Raw genomic sequence first — 24,158 nt, 5'->3', positions numbered from 1 at the left:
CTTGGGAGACCGGGCAAAGAGATGCTGCCTAGGGAATGGTCAGGTAAGAGAGACCATAGCCCACAGCTGCATAGTGGGTGAAGCAAGAGGCTCATGAGGGACCTTCCCTACGTTATCGGGCTATAAAGTGACGGTGGGAGAATTGAACTTTCAGACTTGCAAGATTCTGTTAATGTAGCCTTACAATAAAGTAGAATTAGCTCATCTGGTTGTGTTTCCTGCCTGGTCTACCTGGGAAGGCTGACACATGTAGAGATTCAAGAAGAAATTTTAAAATAAGAAGGGGTCTTATGGTCAAGGTACTAAATTCTATGACTGTAGAATGATGTTCTTCCATAGAATTGCATATAATAATTTTATTATCAATATACTGTATCAGTTTCCTTGTGAATTAAGGGGCCTTTTGCAATTTTGAAAAAAAAAACATTTATGGTAGTGTGAATTAATTAACTGAACCCTTACGATATTCCTTCTTGTGTAATTGCCTCTGGGTTGGCTTAGTAAATGAATCGAATGCCCTCTATCTCCCCCCCTCCATTTTATATAGAATGAAAACAATTGCATCTAAGTTATTAATCTTCTGTAAACTGACAGCTGTCTCTTAACTAACAAGAGAAGAAATCTGTGAAGCTAAGTCATCAGGTTCTATTGTTCATGTACTGTTGCTCTTTTTCGAAACAGCACAAAAATGGCACAAGAGGCATTTAGAAGAGAGTCATTTCAGTTCTGTCAAACCTAATTTGTAAGAAGGCAATATGTAATTTCAATTTCCATAAATATTTATAACATTGACAACTGCTTTCTTTCTAAATGTCACAAGCCTTTATGGGCCATTATACCAACTATCAAGGAAACCGTGGGCATTAAGAAAAGATGGATATTACAGGGGACAGTAGATCATTAAAAAAAAGAGGATCAAAGTTATAGAAGACCCTCAAACAATGCAGAGCTATAAATATGCAGGACTTTCACACTGCTAGCTATGGAAGAGGAGTCTCTAAGCATCTGCAATAGTCTATCTGTCATGGCCAGTACTGGATGGTTCAAGCAAAGTCCCAAGAAGACAATCAATATTTCAAAAAGACATTCATACATAATCAATAATCTCTCACATATACATAGTATCTACTCCAGTGGTCATCATCAGGTCTCGCCAGTTTGGCTCAAAGTGAGAGTACTGACAGCTTAGGTTCAGCAACTTCTAGAAGGCCATACGTATTCCACCCATAATTTATTTGTTTTCTGATATTCACTGAACCTTACCTGAACTGCAACTATAATCAGGAAATATAATTCTACTTACCTTAACTTTTCCTGCATTTTCCTCCTCTTCCTTTTTTTCCTCAAACTCAAAGGCCACTGTCATACGCTGCTGCCGCTGTTCCTCCCACAGAGTAGGATTGAAACTATCACTGTCAGACTGGAAATCTGTAGTTAAATTAGAAATGAGAGCTCATATCAAATAAACTAACTAATAAAACTTTACTTGTTATTTTTCTGAATTTATAATGACTAAAGTAAAAAGGCAGAGTTGCATGCCATATATTATTTTTTATTTGTAAATTATTCATTTATTGATTCTAAGAATTTACATTCTGTTTATCTATGTTTAGTGTGAGTAGACAAAAGTGTGTCATGGTTGACCTTTTGAAAACTATTGAAAAATTATGCCTAGGTTAATTTCAATTATTATAAATCTTCATGGCATAAAACCAAAATTATGACATTATGATACACACGTAAGACTTGCCATTCTAAGTCTAAGTCTAAAAAAGGAAACTGGAGTCCTTATTGTTTAAGTTAATTCCATTATGCCAAGGTTGGTCATCCAGGACAACAGAAATCTTAGGCTATGTGAATGTGAGACTGTACGAATTAGCAATATAGGTAATCATTCTAATTATTTTGATACTGAGATCCAATATATCTAAATCTGTGCAAGTTCTGTTTCCTGTAACACTCTGGTTTGGAACATAATTCTGACTACAGAAAACAAATGTAATGATTGCCTATCCTAAAACACACTCAGACTCACAAGCAAGGGCTTGGATCAAATCTGGTTTATTTAAGAATAGTGTGCAAGTACAAAGAAAGCTGAGAATGAGCAGAAGCGTGCCAAATACAAATTAAAAACCCTCGGTGCGAATGTAAGCCCTCCCCCCGTACAACCGTTTCAAGCTCCCCATCCCAGGTGCCCCTAAGGAGTTCTGCTAATCAACGGGTAAAAAGACCTTGAACACAAACGATAACCCAAACACGTTCCATCCCCAAGAAAACAGATAGACAGCCTGGTACAAGGTCTCCCAGCAGCTCCCTCCCAACCGGAATGCGCATCAGCACCATGGCATGCGAAACGTTACAATGTAAATCAAACATTGCAATGGTGAACATGACAACAAAAGCTAATCTAAGAGAAAATGTTCAGGAAATCTGTAGAACTAAAAAAGGCATGCCTTCCTGGAATTGCTTCAGAATTATGTAAATGATTTGAGTTGCATTACATTGTAAAACCAACAGAACTATTAATAAGACTTCTGACTACTTTTGGATATTAAATAACCATTGCATTATTTTGTGCATTTAAAAAAACTGGCTAATAATTTTACCTTCATCACCACGAGGTTGCTGAGGAAACATGTAGTTAGTTAACACTCTCTGCTTTGTTTCTGGATGTGCTTCAGTTTGAAGAGGAATCAGAGCCTTAGACTGTAAATAAAAAACAAACAAATATTATACTATTCTGCCTCCTGGGAAAAAAGAGTGGTGGTAGGGCAAAATAAAATGATGACATTAAAAAATAATTGTGAATGCTAACAAATAATGTTCTGTTACAACGGGTACAGGCATTAACCTTCATTTAAAATGAAAATGTGCTAAAAACACAATATCCAGGTGTGAAATTGTATCGCAATATGATCTCTGTAACATCTCCAGACAACAAATGATGACACACTATTTTCTTGTGATTTAGTTATTGTTTGTTATGTTGCCATACTGTTTTCTTACAGAAAGATCATGTGACTGCAGGACGCTGCAACTGGTCATAAATGCAAGCTGGTTGCCAAGTGTCCAAAATGTGATCATGTGACCACAGGGGTGGTGATGCAACTTTTGTGACACTCGGAAGTACTTTACAGGCCATAAAGCACCCATTCCAATGGGTTGTAACTTCGGACCATTGTTAAATGAATGGTCGTAAGTCGAGGACTACCTGTACATTTATCTGAACAGGAGAAGACACTATGAAAAAACAACTACCCAGTCTCACTTAGTATAGTATTTTAGGGGAGAAGACATCTGAGCAGAATTTCTAGGGGCTTTGGAGTTAGGAAACCATTTCTACTTGCATGTAAAAGTCAGCTTTTTTGCATGCTTAGTCAAAAAAAAAATAGTTTCACAAACTTGCACCTAGGCAATGGTTTATGTAAATATATGGAAGAGATGGTTTTTATTTCTGCAGGCTGACCTAAACCTTTCTATTCATGTTGGAGAGGGGGTTGGGAAGAGGAAGACCTTTGAGTCCTGTGGAACAAAACCATCCCCCAATCTGTCCTTGGTGTGTCTCTATCTTTTTTTTTTTTCTCTTCCTGTTGGAGCTCTACCAACAGGAGGGAAAAGACAGTGAATGCTTCTGCAGAGGAGAAATCTGAACGATCCAACAGTTTCTGAGATCTTTTCCATGACCACAGAGTTGGTCTGTAAGAATAATACACATTAGAATATAGTTCAATTAAATTTGCCTTTTTGAAAAGTATAAACTGCTAATGCAAATGATGTAGTAAAATAAAATCCCCTGAATTCATATCTTGCACTTAAGTCAATTCAAAACAAAGCTATTTGTTTATCATATTTTTTAAAAAGCTGGAAACAATATTCTTAAAGAAGAAACAAAATGTCTAGATATTGCAGGCAGTTTCCTGACAGGCAGTTCTTTCTAATCAATCATCCAAGTCCTTTACTATCAGCAGATTCACTGAAAGATCTGATGATAGCAAAAAAACTTGGGGGAAAAAAGTATATTTCTAGATCCAAAAAGCATAATCTGAAATTCTGGCTTAATGATTTGTCATGGTGATAGATAATGTATTTTACAAATATAAATCAAAGCAGTACCCTTTTGTTTAGCTGTTATGTACAAATGGATATCAAATATATACCTGGTTGTCTGAAAGCCACAATGCTGCAAGTTCTTTAAGCTTTGTAAAAGTGATAGGTAAATTTTTCAATCTGTTAAAAAAACAACAACAACAACAATATTTGGATAAAGTGAATCCTTGCTGAATACAACAGCATTATTTAGGGAGGCATTGTCAATTCTTTAAACAATACTTTGCTGTGAGACCACAATAAACATTTGGCAACTTTTAATATATATTTTCATTGTTTTAAAAAATGTTTTAACAGAAACATTAACTTCCAATTATGTTTTTTTCCTCAGTTTAAAATGAAAAATTTATTTCCTAAATTTTTAGATGGTTAAAATAATAGATGAAAATACTGACAATTTCACAGAACAGCTGTGATTTGCTTATCTATATGCAACAGTTATCAATCACTTTAAAGTGGGAGTCTGGAAAGTTCAATTTTATTAAAAGAACAGAGTGTTTAATATATTTAATATATTTAATAGAAATATGTTTTTCTATTCTTTAACATTTTTGGCTGTACAGTTTCCTTCTAGTCCTAATTTCTGTTTTGTGATGTTTGAATTTTTCTTATTTATTACCTGAAGACATTTATTCAAATTAGTGACCATATAAATTTTCTCCATGATAATATACATTATAACAGTAAAAATAAATGAGATGCCTGATTGTGATTCTGATTTCTTTGATTTATTATACTATTATTTGGGAATTGGTGGTAATATAAAAAAATAAGGTTGCATTCCAAATTTTTTTTAGCTATTTCATGTACACAACAAGTCCCCTTTCTTTTAGAAGAATGCCACACAATGACCTATGCGTCCTATTATCGGTTTTGTATAAGATGTGATGTGACACTCTTTTTGTGCTTCTGCCACAAAAAGATGAAAATGATTTGGTGCATATGTAAACCAGCTTATGCCATTGAAAGAGCTCATACAAATGCTGGCATCATTCTCATTCTCTCTGTGATACAGCATGCCCAATATTTATTATATAAAAAGAAGTCCTTAGAAATACAATAAGGATATAAACTACATTCCGTTCTTCAGATCCCAATGAGCTTTTGTGTCAAGCTCCAAATTACTTTGTATTAAATGAAAGAAGAGCCATGCTAGATCTGAACAAAAGGATTATCTATCCAAAATTCTATATACATCATGGATAATCTGATGTCAATGGGAAGCCTATAAGTAGGATGTCACTGTAATAGCATGCTCACACTCATTTCTCTAGCAGCTGGTATCATGAGGCCTACAGTTCAGCAAAACTTTTAGCAGTGTGCATAGCTAAACTCTTCAGTTAATAGCCAGAAGAAGGAAAGGGATTTTTATATTAGCACAAGCTGCATTTTAGCACCTGTTTCGCCTAAATAAGTGCAATAATTGTTGTATAATAATAATTATATTATTATTATTCTGTAGAAAATATATCGCTTAGCTTCATGTCATTCAAAATATGGTTTAAAGTTGTTAAGCTATAAAATATTCAAAAAGACTGACAACTATTTCAGACTATTTAAATCTTTTATGCATTGCTTAAGTTTTACTTTAAGAATTGTATAGTTTTCAACAATTCCAAAGTTGAACTTTCACTCATCAAGCACAGAATATAACTCTCATGTTAGACTGTAGCCAGAGCTATGCCTTTTATACGTACTGAGGACCAAGACTGGCAAAACAGAACACATTTTGTTAAGTCCTAATATTCATACTGATGCTAGAACCAGCTTGAATAATCCTATAGTAGTCATGAACTTAATTGTCTTCTAAGAAATTTAGAGCTGAAATAGAATTTGTTAGCTGACCTTTGATCAACTACAAACTATATATCTAGTCAAAAGGAAGAGTGTCATAGCTCCTTCTCAAAATTATATTTGAAGGAGTCCCCTATGTATTTTGCCTTCCTTTATCTAAGTTAAAAAAAAAAAGCCTTGTGGCTTTCTAAGCAATAAATGTTTTTGAGGTGCTTTTTGGGACAGGACAGATCCATTCGTTCCATTTTTTTTCTTTTTTTTAGTTAGATTGCCAAGAGATCTATCAGCTAGACTCAAGGATTTGTACTGTGGAATCCAGGGCATAGAGAATTAAAGAAGGGCCCACTGTGTTTCTGAGTAAATGATCAGTTCAGAAATTTGTTTTTAGTGATAAAATTGAGCTTTCAGCCTTTTGCACAAACATCCAGTGCTGATTACTAGCCCTGCTGCCAGTTCCTTTGTATTTTCATTCAATTGTATTAAGCAATTGGCAGCCAGAAATGCTTACTGAATTAAGTGACCACGTAGATACTGAATTATTGTTCCCTACTCCAAATTGAACCTAACTCCTTTTCTTTTTCTATCCCTTCCTGTCTCCTTTTCTCAATTCTAATCATATGGATTGGATTATCATTGATCAACCCCTAAAAAACCTCAGCTGCTTTATGGTTAAAATGAAATAACTAGAGCAGGAAAATATAAGAGTTTCAAAACAGAAGTTCTTCCTGAGGGCAAAATATCTAGAAGCAGAGTGCAAATTTGTATTTGTTATTCTGTCAACTGATAATCTGGCAACATTTTAAAAGAAGAATATTTTAGTAATTTACACAACAGATGGTACTCTATTCTTGTGATGCTCATAAGACAAATAATTTAAAATAATAAAAATATTACCTGTTGTCACTCAAATTTAAGACACGGAGTTTCTGCATCTGACCAATCTCATCGGGAAGAAATTCCAGTTTGTTTGAGCGCAGGGACATGACTGTTACATTTTTGCAACTGCCAATCTGTAGACAATGAAGAAAACTGTTAGACATAATTTTGGGGGAGATGGGTGGTGATAAAAATTTGAAAAGTAAAATAAAATAAAATAAAATAATAAATAAATAAATAAATAAATAAATAAATAAAATGTTCAGTGATATTGCTACAGTTTAGGATTAGTGATGTGTGATGACTTCAAAATAAATAAATTTCATTAATTTTAGATGCTGTCCCACATAGCTCAGGTTACAAATGAATTAAACTGAAGACATATTTGTTGTTGATAGTCTCTATGTAACCTCACATGAACATTTATTTAGCTTGCCTTTTTCAAGATGAATACAGAAGTATTGGAAAATATCTTGAACAGGGCCACAACTGGGGGGGTGGCAAGCAGGGCATGTGCCCTGGGCACCGCGCTGGGGGGGTGCCAAAATGGGTGTGGAATCCATGTTTGCCCCGGGTGACACAGACCCTAGTTGTGGCCCTGATCTTGAATATCATTCATGCTCATCCTAGAAATGTCTGTTAAGACAGAAATTTAGCAGCTTAAATCTCTAGGTTATCTGAGTAATGAAATGCTCTTATATGTTTATTTCCCACATCACTTCTGTAACAGTAAGGTGATATCAGAAGTGCCTATTATCCTTCCATCACTTGCCAACATACATTGGCATGCAAACAGCTTAGAAATCTCAGGATTTGCTTGTTCTTCCTTCCTAATTCATGTTTTAAATAGTCTATTACCAAGACTTCTTATTTTGAAAAATAACCATTATTTTCAGTTTAATTTGACACAAAGCTACATAGTTACACAAAGCTATGTTGTGTAAACTGTACTGTGTTGTCCTCTTCTTGTTTTGGGGAACTATGATGATGTGACCACACCAACCTTGATCAGCAGTTGATAAGATTCACAGGGAAGGTCCCTGTATCTTAGGAAAAAGGGCAGGGGTTCTCAAATTTTGAGATACCTTGACCTTCTAAAATGGTAAATGACTATAGGTAATGCCCCTCTTTATTGGATTGCTCATTGAGACTATGTTTGAGAAATAAATAAATATGCCATCTAGTAAACGATATTAAATCATAAAGCTAATGATATAGTCATCTTTACCTTTTCTCTTACCACCTAGCAAAAGCTTCTCTATTTGGAAAAAGTGGCAATTTAGCAGAACAAATACTGAACTTAATTAATAATACAATTCTACAGACCCTCCAAAGACTATGTAGGTATTGCTACATGCTACAACAGCTGACACCACTGTGATTGGCAGATGATTTCAAGAGATAGCTATATCCATGTGTTTAATCAACTCTTAAAACTTGTTGTAGGTTGTGCTTTTATTGCTTTGGCTTTTTAAATAGGGAGTAAGTTTTAACAGCATTCTTGCTTTTCATGCAGAAACCTAATTAGCCTTTTTTTTAATAGCAAACTTCCTCTACGTTGCTTGCAACCCACCAAGGGAGTTAGGCCTATCTCCCCTCCCACACCAATGGGGACAATATACATATGCACCCAGGATAGCAATGAAAGATGTATCACTACTCTGGCAACACAGCTTGTTTATTTTCTCTAATGTATATGCCACTTCCACCTACAACTTAAGGCAGCTCACCATAAAAATATGTCTATGCCACAGACATTTTGAGTTACATTAAAGGTCCCAAATTAATGTTTAATGAATGCGTGATGTCATTCCATGGTAATATATGTTTCTTCTGTGAGTAATAAATGATCCACTATCCAGACTGCTATAGAGGGTGAAGAAGAGGGTGGAATGTTTGGAAAGTGCAGCATGCTTTAAGCTGGGCAAGGAGTGTGCAGACCAAATTTTTGCTCTTCAATAGGTCATTAAACCATATGTTGACATAATCTGAAGTCTATGTGCCTGGGCCTGGGGTCCCGAGTGTGTGACGGGCCCCATTTCCTGGTTGTGCTGACATTGACGGATTTTAATCTCTCTTGGCTGCTATTTGTATTTAATTTCTTTTGTACTGTTTTAATTGTTTAACTGTTGTTATGATTGTTAGCTACCCAGAGTCACTTGTTTGAGATGGGTGGCTATATAAATTGAATAAATAAATAAAATAAATAATCGGCTTGAATAATGGAATGCCTTGTGTGTATGTGGAGTTGAACATTGATGAAGGAAGTAAAACATTAACATAAATAGAAAGCTTAGCAAATGGTTCAATATTGAATGAGGAGACTAAGATAAGGATATATGAAGTCTCCTTGGTTGTTTAATGTATTTATGAATAAATGTATAAGGAATGCTCGTGAACTTAGATATATGTTGGTAGGGTATACGAATGTGTCTGTACTTTTGTATGCAGACAGTGCCATGTTGTTGGCTAAGAACCTGAATGATTTATAGTACATGTTAGGCAGAATGTATGATGCTATGAAGCAGTATGTATGGATCTGAAAATCAACGTATTAAAGAACAAAGCAGCTGTATTTGACAGGAAAAATGGAGTGAATGATTGCCAGTATTATAAGCAGCAAAAATTAAAGCAAATAGATGTATTTCTGTACCGCGATAGAATATTTATTAAAGATGGGAAGTTGGAGAGAAATATTTTAATATGTGCAAATGCTGGTAGAAAAGCAATGGGTAATATACAGTCTGTTGAGAGAAAAGAATGTTTGTCAAAAAAAGAAAAAGAGCTATGTATAAGCATGCTTTTACCCACTTCGTTATTTGAAATGAGAGGCTTGTCAGAAGAGTATGAAAGTATGTTGAATCCAATGAGAATGGAGTACTTAAGAAGTGTGTGTTGTTAAACAAGATGAGAGAGGGTCAAGAATGAATGTGTTTTGAATGACTAGTATGAAAGAAGTACATGGAGGTGGTTTGGTCCTATAGAGAGAATGATTAGGAGTGTAATTGTGAAGAAATATATGATGGAAAATATACTTGGGTTGAGAGAAGGGGAAAGATTGAGGAAGTGGTAGCTGAACAGAGCTGAAGAGATCTTGAAAAGAAAGAAGTGAGAAGTATAAAGAAAAAGCAAATGTATGAAGCACTTTATGGGTATGGAGACATAAGGATGGTTTGGAAGGACAGAAAGGAGTGGAGAGAGAAAGTAAATGGTGAACTAGTTCACATTTCCTCTTTTTTTTTTGGTAATTCTTCTAATTTCTTTGCCTTACTATTTCTAATACAGCTTTCCTGAAAGGGACTAACCTGATGGTATATATGTATAAATGGGAAGCCACACTGTGTAGGCCTTCTCGCCTGTAGCCAGTGATCATGTCTCGTATATTGAAGCAACCAAAGAAGGGAGGTCAAAGGAAAAAGCATGGAGAGTGTCTTTTCTGGAATTCTTTCTAATCCCTTAATAACAGCCCTGCTCTGTGTCACTTGACTGGGAGGAGCTTAGAACAGAGGAGTCAGCATCTTTCCAAACTGCCTGTCCCATAAAAATGGATTGGGGACAATTTTCAGTAATTTTTATCTCTACAGCTTGTCATAACCTGCCAATTTTTGAACTCAATCCTGTGATCATATTGCCCAGGTCCAGTTAACAGCTTTATAGCTATATTGTGAACTATCTTGAAGTAAATGCAGTTGTTGAAATGTCTTCAAAAACAATGTGAAATTCTTGCTGTGAAATTTGTTGAGCACTCTGAGTAGAGTAGATATAATGACCAGTGACAATTATTAGTTGGGCAGGCAACGAATGAATTTTGTTTCTGATTTTGTATGACTGAAATTAAATGAGAGCATTCTGAAAAACCAAGATGACAACAACCATCTTGTTTGATCACTGAACTTTACATAAACAATAAAGAAAAGGATTTTCTCTTGCCTTTTCCCTTTTTTTTAATGTTCACTTATAATCACATGGTCTGGCTCTAGCCCTCACACCACACTTCTTGCCAGCCTTGCCCCTTGGAGATCTATACATTATGAAAAGCACCTCCATAACAGATGACGCAAGTCATGTGGAAGCATATCTTCTACTAGATGTATATGTTTTTTCTACTCAGAAACCATATCCAATGCACAGTCTATGGGTAGGGATAGTAGCACAGACCTAATCTTTCTCTCTTAATGAGGGTCTTATGAATAAGGTTCCTCTTTCTCAAGAACATCTGTTGCATTGGAGTGAGGACCTGGCCCAGAAAGGCTGTAAGAAATTCTTAGAGATGTTTCCTGCAGTTGTTAAACAACTATCTGTTTACTTGACTTATAGGGGAGGGGAGGGGATGATGAAGAGGAAGCAGAAATCAAGCTTTTGTAAAACTGAAAACATTGCTACTGTATGTGCCCACAATTCTTCCCATTCAGTAAGGCATTATTTCTTAGGGTCCCAGAAAGGTGGAAATCAGACCTATATTATACTCTTCTACCTATATACTTTCTTGACTGGCTAAGGGTATCCCAGCTCTTAGTCTCTCTGTTGCAAACTATGTTGCAAAGGGAAGTGTCAGAAACTATTATGATAATAGAAAACCAGCTGAAGAGGAAGTAATCCAGTATTTGCTAAAGGTGCAGTGCTAAGAAGGTAGTTGAAGATGGGGGAATGGGGGAGAATAAGAAAGATTCCTTGACCACTTTTAACTGATTATTCTGATTGCTACAGAAGCTTATACAGGCCAGAAAATATGGAACCTGAATCATGAAAACTCGAGTTTCCATAGAATATTTTGTTGTTTTTGTTGCAAAATTATTCTTCTCAAAATGATAATAATAATAATAACAACAACAACAACAACTTCATACACAGAATTGAAAATATGTTTCCTTAATTCCATGATTGGAAAGGTTGAAAAGAAAAGCCCCTCCCCCAATGAATGATTAAGAATGCTGAAGCCCTGAGAGTTCCTTAAAAATACTACCACTAAGGCAAAATAAATCTGAAAGCAAAATGAAATCAGTTCTCCTTGATTATGCTTCTGCATTAAGGACTCTGTTTGGTCTGCTAGTTGCTAGTAGTCCTTCAACTATTAAGGAAGGAAAGTCTCCAATAATCTGTTGGGTGCTTTTGCAATATATACTATTCATAAGGAGTTAAACAGGATGGCCTTTGCTGCCTGTAGCTGTACCCATCAATCCACTGTTCCCCACATTACAGACCAACATTACTTTGATATTATAAAGAAGCCGCCTCAAATCTTGTGGCACTGTTACCATTTTCTCTCTGAAATGCGTTAGCTGCTGCATTTCTTTCTGAAAGAAAGCAACTCTTAGTGGCACTTGATGGCTCAGACAGCCATCATAAATACACTTATACTTAAATCGGGAACTGTTACAAACGAAAATGTTTCAAACCCCAAACTGACACTGGATATTGGATACTATCATTTCCCATCAAATCAATGACCAAAGTATACATTCCTGATACCCTTTAATAATGATTTAAATGAAAAATTATTTTAGATGGACTAGGCATTACTGAAGTAGATTATATTTCCCAATAAATCCTTACTTCTCTGGGAAGTTCGGTCAGGAAGTTTTCATCTACAGCTAAAGTTCGCAGACTGTGCAGATAGCCAATGGTGGGAGGTAGAGACTCCAGTTCATTACAGCTGCAGTCAAATTCTTCTAATAAAGATAAACTGAAACGTTAAGTACATTTGTTAGTCTAGCTCTCAAAGGGATTAACCATTACTTTCTTCGCAATTAATTTTTAACATTCAGATTTGTGAATTACGCAAAGAGGCATAAGATTTTCAGTGGGGGAAAGTATCAATTATCATACACATTTTTTTACAATTACAAAATAAACGTATATTGGAAGTACGAAAGGGAGAGAGATTTGGAGCTGCTTTCAAATTAAAGCAAGCAATAGTCCGTCCAGTAGACTATTGTCAATGCAGATTGCCAGTTTTCTACACTCTAAAGGCTACTTCACACAAGACGATTTCTATGTGAAGCCATAAGCTCAGTAATGTGTATGCAGTAATGTAAAAGAAACACACACTTACAAATAACTACTTGTCAAAAAATGCTGAGAAATAAATATAGTGAAACAGACTTCTGTGCACTTCTCTACTGTGACATGTACATGAAGCGAAATAGAAATGGTCAAATTCATAATAAAATGAATTTTATCAATAATTTTAACCATCAAATCCTGTAAGCAAAATATCAAGAATTAAAGTTGAAGTTTTATACAGTTATAACAACAAGCTACAAATCTTCCCAATAGCAGTTTTATTTTTTAAAATGTTTTAGTTTGAAAATTTAATGGATTGTTGGTTGGTATTACTTGAACACTATATTTTCTTTAGGCATTGTATTGTTTGTACATAATGGTTTCTTAATTTCAACTGCACTAAAACAGACTACTTAATAAATATTGAATAGTGCGCTTGCTTTGGAAAGGTTACAGTGTATACTTGAGGGGAAGAAGTAGACAAAACAAAACTTCATACAGAATATGTTCCCACTTCCATCATCCTGATGACTGGAAAGAAGGCAAATTCACAATTAAACCTATGTCACCTGCATCACCCCTGGTATATGAGGCATTCAAGGGAAGTTTTATCATTTGTAGGAATGTTTTGTTTTTCAGACTGATAGGTAACATTCCATATAGACCTTGTATCTGAAAAAGAAATACAGTGAAAAACAATTGCTGCTAAAGGTAGTAATGATATGATTATTTATTCTAAAATTAAGCATATATATCAAAATATGAATTCAAAGTTGCTTGGTCAAGTACATCTTTATACTGGTACCTATACTAGAACTTCAACAGTTTCACTGAATTACCTTAAATGTCTACATTTGACATTCTTTGCTATTTATATTCTGTTTACAAATATCTAAATCATCTCTGAATAAGTCTAGGGGAGGATTAGGGGAAAAGAGAAGCTGTTATTTAACAGGGATATTCCTGGCTACCAATTATGAAATGCAGGAGGAAAGAGGACACATGCTGACATCTCAAAGTCAGAAGTAATGTGTTTTACAGATGGCCAGAGTCCAGCCTTTTCCTCACAAACTGACTAGACTCATGAAAAAGTAATGAACATCTATTAAATCCTCTATTCATTTTCTTACCTTTAAAATTCCTTAGCCTAACAATTCTAACGCAGTTGATTATATCCAATTACCTATTTAGCTCCCCATATACTTTTCCTGCTAATAACACCTCAACTATACTTGTTTGAAAGATTGAAATCTGTCATCTTTTTGAGAGCTATGTGGTGATTAATGAACTAGGTTGGGAAGAGAACAGCTGAAGGCTTTGTTAGGCTTTTGATTTCATGTTTGTGCTGCCAAGCTGTCATTCAAACTGGAGAAAGCAATCATTTTGAAAGCCAACATTCAGACAAATTAGCTGAGATCCACTTTATGCTTGTGCTGACAGAAGCCAATCCAGACTTAAGTATTGTGCTTTAGCAGACCACCTGGCAGAACAATCATGCTTCATTGTCTTGACAGCCAGCCAAGAGATGTGATATTCCCTTATAGTTGTCACTATGGCCTAAAATTAATAAAGCTGGAAATATTACAGGAGGGAAACACTGTGTTTTTAAGGATGCTCATGCTAATATGACTCTGAACATTGCATGTAACCTTATAGAAAGGATTTCATTATTCTCTAGTCTGCAAATTAGTAATTAGTGCTAAAATCACTTGTTTTGAAGTCAAACTAATAAAAAAAACTATAAATTAATACATTAATGATATAATAAATATCATCAATATATAATAATGATATAATAAAATATTTATCTATTCTGGCTCCTCAGTACTCTAAAATCAATTATTACTGAAAATTTGGCATTCTAAGCCCAAATAGGTCTTAAGTATATGCTTAAATGCTTTAAGTCTATGCTTTAAGCCTATTGATTCATGAGTGCAGAAACTATATCTATTTTAGATGTCTTTAGAAATTTCTTTGACCACTTCAGTGGAAGAATCACTTCATCTCTTTAAAAGACCCATGCACAAAATGTCTTCCTTTGCTGAAATACAGGAAGGGAGTTATAGTTCAATGATAAGGAAGGCAGGCAGATAGGCAGGTTTGCTGGCTTGCTACACAGATAGAAATGATTCCCAACTTCTTCCAACGAAAGTCTTTATCAAAGTGATGATTTTGTAACACAGCAGCCCTCAGGCACTGGGACAAGACCTCTTCAACATAACTTGGCCAGGCAGGGGTTGAGATGTAGAAATGGGCATCATCAACACATTGATATCTAATCCCCTGTTGACTGATGGCTGATGAGCCAGTGATTTCATGTAGATGTTAAACATAAGGGGCAAGAGCATCAAGCCCTGTGGCACTGCACAAGTCAGGATCCTCTGGCTCAGTCTCTCCCCCCCACCCCCCACAATCAACACCAACTGGAAATGGCTGTGGAGAAAGGAGAACTACCACAACATTGTGTCTGCCACTCCCTCTCCCCTTCATTGCATTTGGTCCAGAAAAATAACACGATCAGTGAGAACCAGGACAGTTGCACCATTGCTATTTCAGGCCCACCATAGGTCATCAACAAGGGTGATCAATGCCATCTCCATACTATATACCAGCCTGAATTGTAACTAAAAAAGGTCTAGATAATCCACTTCATCCAGGTCCCTCTAAAGCTGAAGTCTTAATAAGAAGGCTGGAGAAATTTTTGGGATCAACAACAGCTTCTTGAGAAGAGGGATGAGCCATCCCCTCACTCAAGGATGCATTCACCACCACATGGACCCAGTCACATGTCACCACCTGGACAGCTTTAATTAATCAGGAGGGACATGGATCTAAAGGACAGGTGCCCAGGTTAATAGTTCCAAAGATCTTGTCTACCTCCTCAAGAGTTACAGGGTCAAACATCTACCAGTTAATAAAACAAGACAATGCCTCAGTCAATTCACATGGAGTTGCCCAGACAGAGTCTAACTCTGAATGGATTCAAGCAACTTTATCTGATGGGTGCCAGGAATATTCCTCATAATAACCTTGAGGATATTCCTGTGACTTCTCCCTCCTCAACAGAGAGTGTGTTACCCTAAACAAGGCCACTGGTTAGCTATACCCAGATGGAATAAGAATGGAAAAATAACCATGTTTTGCTGCTCTTATTGCCATGATGTAATTCCTAATGTGGGAACTAATACACATTCAATCGGATTCTCTCCAGTAGTGTTTTAGTATCGGCAGTGCAATGCCTTTGAAAGTATCTAAGTCTTCCCATAATTGCTAAAGTCATCTCAGCCACATCTATTAAGATTCTACAGTTAAGAGGATCTGATATGAAGTATTTGGTTAGAACACCATGATTTCAGAGAGAGAGAGAGAGAATCTAATTTAGGTAAGACGTCAAAGACAAAAATATTTATAAACAGAGGGGCTTGAAGAATCACACTAATTACCAGTTTGTGTCTTCATAATAAAAGGTTACAAATATCATTGCACGTTTTATGTCAGCAGTTTGCCAAATACTATCCAAAATAGATTTGTGTTGGAAATGGAAGATTTCTTACAATTATTGATGTGACAATACATTCATGGAAAATCTTTTATGAGATACTGCATATGGTTTATTATGGACACTTGAACTGACTCTAAAATTCAATTAAGATTCCTGTAGTTTTGTCATAGTAGTTTGTGGGATATTGCAAACTATAGGACATAGTTACAGGCATTATATTCAAGTGATGCAAAACTCTTAGTACCACACTTGTAGATTACTAATGTCATCTGTTTTCTATTACTCTGTGGCTCTAATCTGTTGCTACCAAAGCAATTTTGACATTTTGTCATTACATACATCAGATGGACTTCTTGGGGACTTTCTATTTTAACTCTACAAATTCTCTGTGGGGAAAACAGTAATGTGGTAATATTCCACACTGTCTATTCCACGAATTGGCCTTGGATTCTACCACTGCAGCATGAGACCAGCAACAGATAAATAATATTTGTCAGAGATAATATATAAATTCTTCAATCATGTTCAGGCATTTTATAAAAGAGAAGAGCTGGCCTTTAACCATGGGAAGAAAAGTCAAGGTTATGAGCTTAACAGAACTGTAATACAATAATACGTTATTTCATTTTAATCATTTGTAAATTAAGCTGGCAGTTGGAAACAGGCTTTTGACTATCAATTATAGGACAACTTGAATAGGCCTATAAAAGGTTTTTACTGTTTTTTTCCCCCCAGTATATAAGGAATAGACTTTTAGCAGATTACATATGAATAATTATTCTCTCCATTATCTGTTCTTCCTAAATCTTCTTGAATCTCCTTTATTTTTTCAACTTATATCTTTTGTTTATAATAATAAAATCTAAGGAGCAGCTTAATATTCATAAGAATCATAAAAATGCATTGCCCAGGCTTTACAGTGGGAAGGATGTAATGCGTTTCGCTAAGGTTTCACACATACAATGTCTTGCACTAAGAAAACTACCACGTCAGAGAAGAGTTTAGCCTTTAACATAGTATTTTTACCACTATCCTTTTGTATAAACATTTTAACTGAATGACATAGGCTTACAGAGAAGTTTTATCTATGGCTAGCTACCCAATGCTTCTTGCATTATATTTCTTTTCTGTGAAGACTTACTAGATGTGAAAATAACCCATTACTGCTCTCCACTCCCTGCCTTCATTCCAATTTTCTATTTACTGTTATGTTATGAGCAATAGAGAAAGAGCTGAAAAGGCAACTCTTGAACTTTTAAAAGAACCTGTGATTCTTTCCATGCCAATCAAATCCATATGTAGATATATCATTAAAATGGGTTATAAATGTCCTCTTATGTTAGTTACTCACTTTGCAAAGGAAAAAAAAATCCTACACATCATTGTCAAGATAAAGGGAGTCATTATCAGCAGGAGAGAACCTAGCTCATTACTATGTAAGCAGGCAGACCCACGAGCTCCAGACTTTGAGCTGATGCTCTAATCATGTTCAAAACTGTCATTTATCTGGAATTAGCAACATGACCAGCCACAAGCTAGCTCCTGCTGAGCTCATTTCCACCAATTATGTCCTTCTCATAATAAAAAGATTTGTCCCTACCCCACAAAAAGGAATAATATCATAGTATACCAAATCAGTTCCTAAGAAGGCTTTTAATGGGTGCTTCAAATTTTTTTGAGGGTTTTATAACAATCCCAAAAATGTTTGTAAAGAATCAGATGATGTCTAAGCCAAGTAGGCTGCAGTTTGCCCATTCTTATTTTTGCTTCCCTGTATTTGGGATATGTTGAGTAATGGAGAAGAAAGGGAAATGCCTTCAAGGACTCTAAATGTGTAAGATCCTATTTTGAGGAAGAGGGTTCTTCTATGCCTTCCATCCTGAAGTTCTGTGAAAAACATACATTCTGTGCTATGTTGGTGAGATAGTTTTATCAAGCAGACTCCATGAAAATACATCCTCTATGTGAATTCATAATAATGAGAGACAGCAGAGAGAATGTGTTGATTTCATCTGAGATACTGTTTATGTTTTGCTTTAAAATATTTAAGTATTTTTTAAATGAAGAAGCTGGAAAATACTCTTGGGTGAATAAAATAATTAAATATAATTGATATGGTGATGTGTATTTTTTTTTAGTGTTGGTTATTTGGTGGGGTATGCATTGTACAGGGGTAAAAGTTATGGCCACCTGAGATATACACTTCTATCAAAAATGGTTCAGACTTATTAAATCAGTGGTTGTCAATTACATCACTGAAACTAAATGATCCAGCAAATAATTTGTGCCCAGTCAAAAGTAAGGCTCTATGACATAAATTTGATACTGCAGATGATGGCACTTCCACTTAGTGAAGAGTTCACAAAAACACCATCAGCATGACAAAGCAAGAGAAACAAGACTATTTCTGTCAAAGTAATTTTATCAATAAACTCACAATTTAAGTATACATATGTTTCTCTGAGTTCTCGCTAAACTTCTGCTAATATCTGAAAATGCTAATTTTATAACTTAATACAACTGTGCAAGTTGCTTACTACATTGACCTTAATTTTTAGTTTATTAATTTGTTAGATGTATAAGCTACTTTTCTCTGGGTGATACAGGTTTATATTTAACACATACCATAAATCTTGTTCCTTGGATCTTGGTCTTTGCTATTTTTGGCTTCACACCAATTGACTTAATTCACACATTAACAAATAATTTAACCATGGTCTGGAAACTACAATGGTTGGATGCTCACAGCATGCAAAGCCCAAATCAAACCAATCATACCGTGGTGAAATGCTTTTTGTTGTTGTTGTTGTTGTTGTTCTATGAAAACTGTTAATTTTAACACTGCTTCAGAAACAGACACATCCAGAGGTTAGAAGGGTGGAAAGGTTCAAATGTTTGTGCTTATCTCTTCATCAACTGAAATCCATAGATCAGTGGGTATGAAAAGAAAACCAAGATCCTTAACTTTATTTCCTCAAATAGTTACCTATATAGGGATATTTATGCAGTTTTGTGATTCCAAAGAGCAATATGTTGAACTTTCTAAGGTTAGGCAATAAACATTTTAGCAAAAAGTCTGTGCCCAGGCCTCACTGGCCATGGCTCTGTCATCCAAGAATTTATTCTCAATGAGGAAATGATTGAGCAAGAGCAGGTTATAAAGGAAAGGGAAATATTGTATAACAAAGAACAACTATTAGGAAAATCCATTCTTTCTATGATTCCTAATCATACATAGGAAATAGCAAGATACCTTGCCCAAAATTGGGGCAAGAGGTAGATGAATAAACTTTAAGACCAATATATTCCTTATTGCATCCAACTTTCTTCCTAGCAACTAAATCAAAGAAAAAAATGTAGGGTTCCCATATAACTTCAATAATCCATGGATGCCCAATATTCAAAAGCTAAATTCCCTAAAATCCAGAAAGGTTCATTGAGAGTAGCTGCACTACAGAGAGTGATAATCTATAGGATGGGTATAAGATGAAATAAGGGGCAAGTTCTCTGATTTCACATTTATAGTAGCTCCAAGTCTTGGGTCTCCCTTTAGAGAAATTCTTCTTGGACCAGGTGTCAATATGGTTCCTGAAACCAAATGATGCACCCAAAAATGCAGGTTTATCTCTTTAATCCCTCATTCCCCCTGTCTTTCTCTCCCATTTCATTTAGGACAGGGATGAATATTTAGCTTTAGATTTCTTGGCTGAATCAGCCTGCTCAGTCTTGCCTGGGAATGTGGATATGTATCCATAATGAGGTTGAAACTGATACCAATTCAGTCGCTGCCTGTTCCAAAATGCTAATTTGTTTAGTCAAGCTTGACTCCTAGTGACATCATGGAGTTGATATCTATGCCCGATGTTGACAATGAGTATATTCTCATGGAGAATGATAGCATGGCTAAAAGAAAAGGCCATGCTACCGGGAACTGCTTTCCCATCTGCTTCCCATCTGGTGAGGAAGACCAACCAAAAGTGATTACATGAATAGAACCTAGATGGATTGAACTACATTGTCTATGGAGTTTTAGTGACTTTGGTTTTGACATTCCTATAGGACACTGTTTGAGTCCTTGGTGAATCCAGGGTGTGACAGAGCCCATCAATACAGAGATGATTGAAATAAATCAAAACTCAAAAATACAAAGAAAGTAATTATGCTACAGAAAAAAGTAAAGGAAGAAATAAAATAAGAGTTCTCTTTTTGTTAAGATATAACCACATGAAAAGTTTTAAAATGTTTTCCACTTACTTTCCAATAGCATTGGGCAGAACCGTAAGTTGATTGTCATCTACTTTCAGAGTTGTAAGTCTTTTCAGGAGCCCTGGAGAGAAATGGAGAGAGAGAAAGGGGAGGAAGAAAATGTTTGATATATGAAAGACTGGTTAAGAGAGAGAGAATAAGAGAGGTAGTGCAAGCATATGCTATATTTGTTTTTGCAATGCCAAATGCAGCTTTTGTTTTTGATAGTTCTCAGTACTATTTGCTATGATGCCTATTAAAAGATGTCTAAGCAGAACTGACTTGAAATAACAGGATTAAGAGAGAGAGAGACACAGTATTTTCAAAGATACTTCAGTTTTTGCTCCTGCCAAGGCAAATACAGCGCATAGAAACAGACATCCCATTTAAAAATTAATTCCTACACTGTATTTTTTAAAATGCAGTTTGAAACTCATATCTGAAGATGTTAATTTTACATAACATGAGAATAATGATTCTTGGTTACATCTTCTAAATGAATTACCCATATGTATTCTAAGACACATTCTGCAACAAAAATATACTACTGGAAACTTTAAGAAACATATTCAAGCATGAACCACTGCATATGAAAATGACATACTGAGCAATTTAATGAAGTGCATTCCTTTATACTTTGAAGCATGACATGAACACTTTCATTTGTGTCCTTGAACTTTAATGGAAGAGCAGTATATAATTTTCAAAGTAAAGTTGCTAATGGCTCATGTTTACTAGATTTTTCTTTACTATTGAGAGGAATCTAAATCAGCACCTATTACCCCAAACCCAATTCTAGAGCAGTCATTATTCAGTCAATACCTATAGAATCTGGCAGTTGTTGTAGCATGTTGGATGACAACAGTAGATCTTCAAGGGCTTCACATCCTGATATATCCAGATCTATGCTTTCTATCCTATTTTTTGACATATCCAAGTATATCAGTTGTTTTAATCGTCCTATAGGCTTGATAAGATCACATAAAATATGGTCAGTTGATTAAACTATTCATTGCAGTTACTAATATTTAACACAATGTAATACACTACAAACTTAGAAGTTAATGAACAGGCAATGTCAATTTACTGAAGCAAAAGTAAAATGTCTTGCTGTCTCATTGATCAGATTAAATGGAAAAACCAAGGACAACCAAAACATATTAGTTTTAATATTTTTTGTTTATTTGACTGAAGCTATGGTTATTCAGCTTTGAACATTTTGTGTGTAACATACAGTACTTCCAAGACAAAGAGTCATACAAGGTGATTGTAAAAGAGCACAATACACTTTGTTTCACATAGTAGTGAACCCTTGGCAGATATACAAACAGCTGCACTGAACGGGAGGCTTAAGCATGCCACCATATTTCAATTCATCCCACTTCCTTGACCAACCTGAGAGCCTAGGATTGGACAGGAACGTGGGAGATATATTAGAACCAGTGTGCTGTATGCACTTCTATATTACTGAGAGGCACCAAATACATATTATACTTAGTATGAGTATACCTCCATGCATTTATACTCTGTGTTCACACAGGAATAATATTTTTTAGCTTGTTAAAAGTTATTTAAGAATCGACTATTAACTAATATAATACATTAAATATTATCCAACAACCACTCAAAAGAGACAGATATTGGTAGATCCATCAGGGATCTGAAGAATGTTATGGCAGAACCACATACACAAAATTTAGATAACAATAAGGGGAAGAACTATGAATGGTAGTAATTCTGTTCCAGTTGCTACCAAAATTTTCAGAGCCAAGGTCATCATTCACCTACAGTATCATGTACAAATTTGTTTTTAACTTGATCCAAGCTCTACTGAATCAGTCCAGTGCAAATCTGTGGGTTTTGGACCAAATACCCCATCGTGTATTTAACTCTCTCCTGAAGGTGGAATCCAGGCTAATCTTTTTGGATTTGAAATAACTTTATTTTATTATTTATTAATTTATTTTGAAGAAAATTTGAAAAAAAAATGGAGATTTCAAATACATGATTAAGATACATGTTTTGGTAAGCACCCTAGACTTTTTGATAACTGCAGTACAATGCCGTGTCCATACAGAAGGCAGAGATTGCTGCAGATTCAAAATATTACAGACTATCAGCTCACTATTTGACTCTGGAGAACCTGGTCTCAGCTGAAACAATGGACCTTTAACAAAGACATCCAGCACTATTTAACCAAAACTCCAACTTTGTTTGTATTTGTATATACAATATATATTGTATATAAAATATACAGTACTTGTATATACTTCTATAATTGCATATACTTGTATGGGAGACAGCTCTCTTAAACTAAATAATTAGTGTAAATATAGCAAATATTCTTTGCCCAGTCCATAGGACAGCTTATATTCTCTCCCGCTATATAGTGATATTGATCTTGTTAAAATGCAAGGTCATAATTTTCCTGTCAGAAGGGATTTTGTCCTTACTCCGTGGAGAAAATAAATTCCTCATGTGCTCTGCTGATGCCCCTTTTGAAGAGCATAGCAAACTGAATTAATAACTACTCTTTTAATTTGTACCCAAGCTAACTTGGAGAAGATTATTTGCCTCATATTAGATATCTCCAGAAAGGGTCACTAAATTTGTTGCAGTTGCCATTCTTCTGGCCTTATGGACATAATAAAAATTCATTTGATTTTCAGTTGCCATAGTTACTGATCTAACACTTTTGGTGATTTACTTCTCCTTTTAAGTTGATTTACTCTTTTATGCTGCTTTACTCTTTCATTAATTACTCTTTGGCTGTTTTAATATGAATGTTTCTTTCTTCTTCCTTTGGGTTTGTGTGCTTTCATTTTTTACTTTAATATCAAATAAAAATAAAATGGGGGGGGGGCTGCTTCAGAACATTGCAGTGTGGACTAAATCAGAACCCTGAATAGGCAAACAACTGAACTGAGGGGAAACAATACTAAAAATAAAATGGAATATGGCAAAATGATTTTGAAAGGATTGATCGAGAAGAACACAATTTTAATTACACTAAAGTTGGATATCAGTATATCTACTCCCCAATACTACTAGCCTAAGAATTAGCCCAAAAATCCAGTGGTCACAGGCAGGGCCGCAACTAGGGTCTGTGTCACCCAGGGCAAACATGGATTCCGCACTCATTTTGGCGCCCACCCAGTGCTCATTTTGGTGTCCCACCAGCACGGCACCCGGGGCACATTCCCCGGTTGCCCCCCTCCCCCCTAGTTGTGGCCCTGGTCACAGGATCCTGGTAGACTGCTAGGAAAGGGAAAGAAAAAGAAAACTAGGGTGGACAAATAGCGGAAACTATCTAGAATCCTGAACAGAACCATTCCATGCTGCAAGGGTTGAGTAGAATTCAAAACAACTAATTAAAACAAATATTTCAACTTTTTAAATGGGGATGACTCCTTTCCTTCACAATATCTAGTTAGCTCTCAGTAATATATGAAAGAAAACCATTAGTATTTTAAAGATACATTTTAAAAAAAATGAAATGTTTCACATAGATATCCTAACGAATTTAGAACTGCATGTACAAACAGTGCATGAACTCCATTTCTTGCTCCAAAGCCTTATTCTATTTAGGACATAATTTTTATTTAGATTGCTACCATGTATGCTCAGAAAT

At 35.4% G+C, this 24,158-nt stretch overlaps 1 protein-coding gene across 4 annotated transcripts in view; it reads right to left on the bottom strand.

Annotated features, from left to right (window-relative positions):
• The window catches only part of LRRC7 (leucine rich repeat containing 7), a 127,593-nt gene that overhangs the window by 47,859 nt on the left and 55,576 nt on the right, over nucleotides 1–24,158 (bottom strand). For all 4 annotated transcript variants that reach the window (XM_063298106.1, XM_063298107.1, XM_063298108.1 and 1 more), the window contains exons 8-14: nucleotides 21,350–21,494; nucleotides 20,537–20,609; nucleotides 12,331–12,460; nucleotides 6,796–6,911; nucleotides 4,158–4,227; nucleotides 2,607–2,706; nucleotides 1,304–1,428 (exon numbers count right to left, since the gene is read on the bottom strand). In XM_063298106.1, coding sequence (XP_063154176.1) covers nucleotides 1,304–1,428; nucleotides 2,607–2,706; nucleotides 4,158–4,227; nucleotides 6,796–6,911; nucleotides 12,331–12,460; nucleotides 20,537–20,609; nucleotides 21,350–21,494 — 759 coding nt within the window. The remainder of the gene's footprint in view (nucleotides 1–1,303; nucleotides 1,429–2,606; nucleotides 2,707–4,157; nucleotides 4,228–6,795; nucleotides 6,912–12,330; nucleotides 12,461–20,536; nucleotides 20,610–21,349; nucleotides 21,495–24,158) is intronic.

Source organism: Candoia aspera, chromosome 3 (genome assembly GCF_035149785.1).
Source record: "Candoia aspera isolate rCanAsp1 chromosome 3, rCanAsp1.hap2, whole genome shotgun sequence".
Taxonomy (NCBI): domain Eukaryota; kingdom Metazoa; phylum Chordata; class Lepidosauria; order Squamata; family Boidae; genus Candoia; species Candoia aspera.
This window is presented reverse-complemented; position numbering and strand designations above follow the sequence as displayed.